Below are 8,341 nucleotides of genomic sequence, written 5' to 3' on the forward strand. Positions count from 1 at the left end.
AACTGTGTGGTCGGGCCAGCTTACCTACCTGCCCGGCAGTGACTCAGTGGTGGAGGGGGAACAGAATGGGGTCTCATTGTAAAACATGAAAAGGCAAAGCCAGGATAAGAGCTCTCCGCAACCCTCTTTTGTTGGAAAGATAATCCAGCACATCGCTACTCATTGATGGAGCGGAACAGAGCATATTTCAACTGAGGAATTGGGTCACCTATATCAGGTCACAGTCACAGTCACTCCAAAAGGGGATTTGTGTGTGTGTGTGTGTGCGTGTGTGTGTGTGTGCGTGTGTGTGTGTGTGTGTGTGTGTGTGTGTGTGTTACTAATTTAGAAAATCTCATCCTCAGAACTGTACGGAAAAGATGAAGACTGAAAGGAGAGAGGAAGCTGTGTGATAACAAAAAAAAATGAAACAGCAAATTCATTAAAATCGGGTTCTTGGCATAGAAAGACGCAAATAACCTACGACTACATCAAAGCATTGGCACTGAACGAAATACAACAGTGAGATTGGAAAAGGAGGGAATTGGTTCTGCTTATTGCTTTGGTGCCTGATGCAAACGCGTGACTGATCTTAGAAATCCAAAAATCCAGCGCTGAACTGGATTCACAGTGGGCTGAATTACCGTAATGACATTTCTATCAAAGCCCAGCTGCGAGAAGCAGAAGCAGAGGCAACCCACGGTGAAACGCGACAATATTTGGCCAGGGAGATTTGTGTCGTGGGCTACAAATTCGGGAATGCTTTTTTCCCTAGATGATGTATGCAATAACGGGTAAAACATATCTGCCAAGACTGTTGTTTTGTTTAACTCGTGTTAAGACTACGTTATGAAGTGATGGCAGTTGTAGAACAAGACAATACCCCATAGCATTCACGGAATGCGCCCCCTCCACCTCCTTGACATCTCCGCTTCGAGGTTACGGTGCACAGCGGTGTGTTCAGTTATGTGTCTTACGCGGTTTTCGGTCTGAATTTGAAATAGCCTACTACGAGTCATGAAAAGGGACAGTCGCTACTACCTGCTGAGAGGCTTCCGGTAACTCCGCACATTTTCCGGATTCCAAGGGGCTGATGGACTCGGAGATGCCGCTGTCCTCCTCTCCCTGGTGCTCGTCGCTCTCCGAGTCTGTCTCCCATGTCGAATCGCATTCCTCTATGGTGCTTGGCTCCTTGTACCTCAAACTGCCCATCAGGTTTCCCATTGACACCCCGCTCCGGTTTGTCTCTTGCCAGCAGATTCCGGTGAGCCTACATATTTTGTTCAAGTGCAAGGATAAGCCACGCTTCACGGTTCAATGAGTCGCGACTATCTCCGCCGCTCTGTGCAGAACCGCTGCACAAACGCTCTTATATGCTATGATTGAACGGAGGGAATTTCCAGCAAAGACGGAACGGAAGGCGCTTGAACACACCCCCTAAGTGCGCACGATCAGCACTAAGCGAAACGACGGTGTCAACACACTGGGTCCTGCTTAGAAACAGTGGATCGCAGCTGTTAGTATAATAACTGACCAGTACTAGTACAGATGTCCAATATAGTTTAGTATGTGCAAAGATGTGTCAAAGTATAGACTCGCAATGCACACTTATGCAGGCTAATTTGCAACAGTTTGACATATAATTTCAAATACAAATTTCAGATGCATGTGTGGAAGTAATACATAGATAGGCAAGTTTTGAAGATAGCCAGGTGCATATTCATTTTAGAGGTGTTTCTCATTTTTATTTATTATCCTGTAATTAATGAGTAATTATTGAGTAATTAAAACTACTCGCATAATAATAATATTATGCAAAATAATTTTCGCATAATATCCCATCCCTTTCACAAATGTCCTTTTCTCTCTCTCAACTTAAAAGCAGAAAGATGCCCTGTTCCCAAATCTCATGAGGATGAATTGAGGATGAGGATGCCCAACTTGTTCTCTTTTCGTTTTTTTCTTTTGAACCACTAGATGGCAGCAGACCAATATGTGTATTACTGTAGGGCAGATTTACGAACTGTCAGAGAAAACAGAAGAATGTGTGTACATTTATGCGTGTGTGTTTTTGTGTGTGTGTGTGTGTGTGTGTGTGTGCGTGTGTGTGTGTGTTATTATGTGTGTTAGGGGGTGCAACAAAACAGTGAGACATAAAAGAAGACACGAACAACATTAATAATATGAGCTCGCAGGCAGGGGATGGAATAAAAGGAAAGGAAACACACAACCAAGCTCCACTACCCCACCATGACCCTTTAGTTGAACAGAGACTGAACCAGCTTCAAAGCACAGCAGAGAGACAGGGTGGGAGAGAGTGAGTGAGCCAATGAGAGCGAGTGTGTGTCTGTGTGTGTGTGTATGTGTGTGATTGTGTGTCTGTAGGGGTACATGAGGGAGAGAAATAGGGATGATAACACACATGTTCGTACAGCTGCAGTGGACACACACTGCCGGAGGGATTGGGAGGTGTGGTCAGCTTGGGGTCACTAACGCAGCGGCCCCAGCCCAATGGGGCCCTCATACAGCAGGGACGGGGCATTTAAGGGATTTTTAGAGTGCATGAAAATGCACTCTACTGTTATCCGATTTCTTCTTATTATTACAGTGCATGAAAATGCACTGTACTGTTCTTCCTAGGCTTCTTCTTCTTATTATTACAGTGCATGAAAATGCACTGTACTGTTCTTCCTAGGCTTCTTATTATTATAGTGCATGAAAATGCACTATATTGTTCTTCCTAGGTTTCTTATTATTACAGTGCATGAAAATGCACTGTACTGTTCTTCCTAGGCTTCTTCAACTTTTTATTATTACAGTGCATGAAAATGCACTGTACTGTTATCCCTAGGCTTCTTCTTCTACTTCTTATTATTACAGTGCATGAAAATGCACTGTACTGTTCTTCCAATTCTTCTTATTACAGTGCATGAAAATGCACTGTACTGTTCTTCCTAGGCTTCAACTTCTTATTATTACAGTGCATGAAAATGCACTGTACTGTTATTCCAAGTCTTCTTATTATTACAGTGCATGAAAATGCACTGTACTGTTCTTCCTCGGTCTTCTTCTTCTTCTTCTTCTTATTATTCTTCTTCTAACGCACGCAATTCAGCTTCAACCGCTTAACGTAGAAACTCCATTCAAATTTTGACGCGTAGGTCTTACTTACGCGATGTGGGCTTTGTATTTTTCAACTTTGTAACTTTTATACTTTTTAAACTATTAGTTAAAAACTATTACAATTTCCCCCATAGACTTAACATGGCTCATTATGACATCACGGCAGCAATTAGAATGTTACCCCAGCTGGTCAGCCACCTGGGCACCAACTGTCAGTTTCTCTCAGGCTTTACAATCTCTCTGAAGACTTCTGTTCTGTTCCCCTGTATCCTCTGCGCACAACAGTATCAAAATAAGTCCTCCTAATTCCATTCAACTTTATATCCATTCATCTTCTTCAAACCATTCACTCATCCACCCATTCTAAACAGTCTGCCTATCAACATCAATTAGACGCTCTACATTCAACTTTTAAACAATCTACTCTGTCTCAGGCTGACTAGCCAGTTAAATTGATTACACCTGTATCTGTATCCACTACTCTCAGTAGAGAGCTGTGTCTCTCCATTCTACAAGAATATAAGGCACATTCCATCCAACATTCTATCCATTCATCTTCTTCAGACCATTCACTCATCCACCCATTAAACTGTCTATCAACATCTATTAAACAATCTGTCTATCAACATCCATTAAACTCTCTGTCTATCAACATTAATTAGACTATCTACATTCAACTTTTAAATTATTTACTCTGTCTCAGGCTTTAAGAGTAGGCTACTCTGGCTCTCTTAAGACTACCCAGCTAACAATTTCTGGTTAGGAGAACGTTTTTAGAACGTTTTTTTCCTGGTTAGGAAAACGTTGCCTGAAAGTTGCGAAAGTTGCCACAAGGTTCCCCAGGAAAGTTTTCTTGACGAAAATACTACGTTTTTTTCTGGTTGTTTATTTTGGTTAGCAGAACGTTCTCCTACCCTTTAGGGAACTTTACTATATTTGGTTGCATTAACGTTCCCCTAACCTCCCAGCAACAAAGTGTAAAGGGGGAAAAAATATGTAGAATTATCGCGACATCGAGGCATGGCTCCGCTGTACACTCGCCGTCTGCGGCGACAGCCTATCTGCAACTTGGGAGAGCGAACGTCTCTGATGACTAAGGCAATGACATTATAGGCTATCACACGCATGTAAATTCACTTACCATTAGCTGCTTGCTGAACTGCGACGAATACGGCTTGTTACCATTTTTAAGTGTCAGCTAAGTATTTAAATGCGGTTAGGTCTAATACTTTCTTGTCTACGGTGTCTTTTCCTATAATAAACGATTAGTCAGATCAAAACATAAGCAGAGCAGGCGCTAGCCTAACACACTGTTTCAACATTCAAAACAGGCTGTTTTTATTGCATCGTATGCCATTAAAAGTCCTCGGTTCAGAATTATGATGGATTTTGGTTTATTTTGTTTTAAATTGGGACTGGGAATTGTGGGATAGGCTGAGTGAACAGCACAGTAACATAGCTATAACTTGGACTACGTGTTAATATAAAACAATTCTCCCCCGAACATTGTGCTGTTTAAGATGCAGTCTCAACGTTTGAGAAAGAATTCATTGGAGTCCTCATCATCATATTTTCATAACAAATAAAGCTTTAAAAACATGAATGCATTTCAGGTGCCATTCTAATCGATTATGGATTAATCCAAAACTATTCGTCAGATTAGTTAGCATGAAATCGTTGTGTGCCTGCCTGGGACTATGGCTAGCTAGCTCTTCCACCCGGTTTACCCTGTACAGTGTTTTTTAAAAGCCTGTTGGACTTAATGGAACAAGTGCATGTGAAGAATGTGATCGCTACCATACAGCCAGCCTACGTGAGTAACTTTATCTCTGTGTTATCCAAATGTCTTAAAGTTAGCGAGGTTGAGTCTGCTAAAACACCAACACCCCACTCACGGACGCGAGATGGAAGTTTCTCAACCTAGCTTCGCTGGCCCCTTTAGCTGACGGGCTGGCTGGTCGGCCGAATATCAATCCAACAGAGGGGGGAAGAATAGAATAGGGCTATATGTCGATTTTGCAACAAATTATTCCGACTTTGCAGTGTGGCTGCTGGCCGTGTTCAATTGGAAACTCATAGAAACTCTGGGGCGATTTTCATCAATCAACCCCACGCACATAACCAGAGAATACCGATATGGTTATACAAATAAGATACCTAAAAACAACTAAGTAGCAACGTTGTGTGAAAAGAGAAATGCAACCAGAATATAACGTTTTTTTCTTTAGTTGTAATAACGTTCGGGAAACTTTGATAACCTGGAGCTAACGTTCTCTCCAGGGTATTAGAAGGTTACTGATAAACTAACCACAGGAGAACCAGCGGCTAACGTTATTTGCTTGCTGGGATTCAACCAGAATATAACGTTTTTTTCTTTAGTTGTAAAAACGTTAGGGGAACGTTATTTGTTTTGACAACCTGGAGATAACGTTCTCTAAACGTTATTAGTAGGTTGCTGAAAAACGAACCATAGGGGAACCAAAAGCTAACGTTAGTGAAAGTTAGCAGAACGTTAATTGTTTGCTGGGTAGCCAGTTAAATTGATTACACCTGTGTCAACTACTCTCAGAGAGCTGTATCAGTGTCTCTCTTAACAAGAATATAAGGCACATTCCATCCAACCTTCTATCCATTCATCTTCTTCAGACCATTCACTCATCCACCCATTAAACTGTCAATCAATATCTATTAAACAATCTGCCTATCAACATCCATTAAACATTCTGTCTATCAACATTAATTAGACTATCTACATACAACTTTTAAAGTATTTACTGTGGGTCCCTCTCAAGCAGCGTTTATATGTCCTCCCTCGCTCCTCGATCCTCAATGATCTACATAAAGAAAGATAGAAGAAGGGCTAGACTATCCCATTGTTGCCGCTCCATCATTCTTTATGTAGATCAGTGAGGAGCGAGAGAGGACGCGTAAACGCTATATGAGAGGCACCTTCTGTCTTAGGCTTTAAGCATACAATCTCATTAAGACTACAGATCCTGTTTCACTACGTCCTCTGTCCACAACTGTTTCAAAATAAAGGTCCTCACTGCAATAATACACTATTAAATCATTTAACCATTGAAACTACTCAACTATTGAACTGTTCAACCATTCCAACTGTCAGTTATCATCCACTATGCCTCCAGTCAACTACATGAAACCTCCATGTACCTAGCAACCAACATAGCAACCATTAAAATTAAGTGTTTATGACTGTTTCCATAGCAACCAACATGATTATACTGCAGTAACTTCTTGTTTCCTGATAGTGGCCACCATGGATACCCTAGCAACAAATGTTTCAAAATAAAAGTCCTCACTAGCAAGTTAGCTAGTTAGCATGGTTAGCATTGTTAGCATAGTTAACATTTTTAGTATAACTGCAAAAAATCATCAACTAAGTTAGCTAATCAACCTGGTTAGCATTGTTAGCAAATTTAGCATTGTTAACATAGTTAGCATTTTTAGCATTACTGCTAGAAATCATCGGTTAAGTTAGCTAATCAACCTGGTTAGCATTGTTAGTAAAGTTAGCATTGCTAGCATAATAAGCATTTTTAGCGTAACTGCTAGAAATCATTAGCTAAGTTAGCTAATCAACATTGTAACATGAATAGAAATCATTACTTAAGTTAGAACTGGAAAGTTTCATCTTTAAAACGTCTACCTTCACACTATCAACTCTCTGTAAACTATGCAACCACCATGTTTACCCTAGCTACACCTTAGTAACCATATCTACATTATCTATCTATTTTTGCATTTTCATGCACTGGTAATTCCTTGGAATTGCATTTCTAGTTATTAAACTTCTTCTTCTAACGCAGCCAATTCAGCTTCAACCGTTTAACGTAGAAACTTCATTCAAACGTTGTTGCGTAGGTCTTGCTTATGCCATGCCTGCTTTGTATTTTTTAACTTTGTAACTTTTATAGTTTTTAAACTATTAGTTTAAAACTATTACCATTTCCCCCATAGACTTAACATTGCTCATTATGACATCACGGCAGCAATTAGAATCTTACGCCAGGTGGCCGGCCACCTGGGCACCAACTGTCAGTTTCTCTGGCTTTAAGCATACAGTCTCTCAGAAGACTACATATCCTGTTAACTGTTTCCTCTGTCCACAACTGTTTCAAAATAAAAGTCCTCACTGCAATAATACACTATTAATTAATTTAACCATTGAAACTACTCAACTATTGAACTGTTCAACCATTCCAACTGTCAGTTATCATCCACTATGCCTCCAGTCAACTACATGAAACCTCCATGTACCTAGCAACCAACATAGCAACCATTCAAATTAAGTGTTTTTGACCGTTTCCATAGCAACCAACATGATTATACTGCAGTAACTTCTTGTTTCCTGATAGTGGCCACCATGGAAACCCTAGCAACAAATGTTTCAAAATAAAAGTCCTCACTAGCAAGTTAGCTAGTTAGCATGGTTAGCATAGTTAGCATTGTTAGCATAGTTAGCATTTTTAGCATAACTGCAAAAAATCATCAACTAAGTTAGCTAATCAACCTGGTTAGCATTGTTAGCATAGTTAGCATTGTTAGCATAGTTAGCATTTTTAGCATTACTGCTAGAAATCATCGGTTAAGTTAGCTAATCAACCTGGTTAGCATTGTTAATACAGTTAGCATTGCTAACATTATTAGCATTTTTAACGTAACTGCTAGAAATCATTAGCTAAGTTAGCTAATCAACATTTTAACATGAATAGAAATCATTAGTTAAGTTAGAACTGGAATGTTTCATCTTTTAACTGTCTACCTTCACACTATCAACTCTCTGTAAACTATGCAACCACCATGTTTACCCTAGCTACACCTTAGTAACCATATCTACATTATCTATCTATTTTTGCATTTTCATGCACTGGTAATTCCTTGGAATTGCATTTCTAGTTCTTCTTCTAACGCACGCAATTCAGCTTCAACCGCTTAACGTAGAAACTCCATTCAAACTATGTCGCGTAGGTCTTACTTACGCGATGTGTGCTTTGTATTTTTCAACTTTGTAACTTTTATACTTTTTAAACTATTAGTTAAAAACTATTACCATTTCCCCCATAGACTTAACATTGCTCATTATGACATCACGGCAGCAATTAGAATCTTATGCCAGGTGGCCGGCCACCTGGGCACCAACTGTCAGTTTCTCTCAGGCTCCTCTCTGAAGACTACATATTCTGTTCCCCTGTATCCTCTGCGCACAACAGTATCAAAA

At 40.2% G+C, this 8,341-nt stretch overlaps 1 protein-coding gene across 1 annotated transcript in view; it reads right to left on the reverse strand.

Annotated features, from left to right (window-relative positions):
• ogfrl1 (opioid growth factor receptor-like 1) overlaps positions 1–1,339 on the reverse strand; it is a gene marked incomplete at its 3' end in the record, with an annotated part of 12,223 nt that extends 10,884 nt beyond the window's left edge. The window contains exon 1 of the mRNA XM_062519167.1: positions 1,021–1,339. Coding sequence (XP_062375151.1) covers positions 1,021–1,203 — 183 coding nt within the window. The remainder of the gene's footprint in view (positions 1–1,020) is intronic.
• Between the last annotated feature and the right edge of the window lie 7,002 nt (positions 1,340–8,341).

The sequence above is a fragment of the Sardina pilchardus genome, chromosome 18 (genome assembly GCF_963854185.1).
Source record: "Sardina pilchardus chromosome 18, fSarPil1.1, whole genome shotgun sequence".
In the NCBI taxonomy this organism is placed as follows: Eukaryota; Metazoa; Chordata; class Actinopteri; order Clupeiformes; family Clupeidae; genus Sardina; species Sardina pilchardus.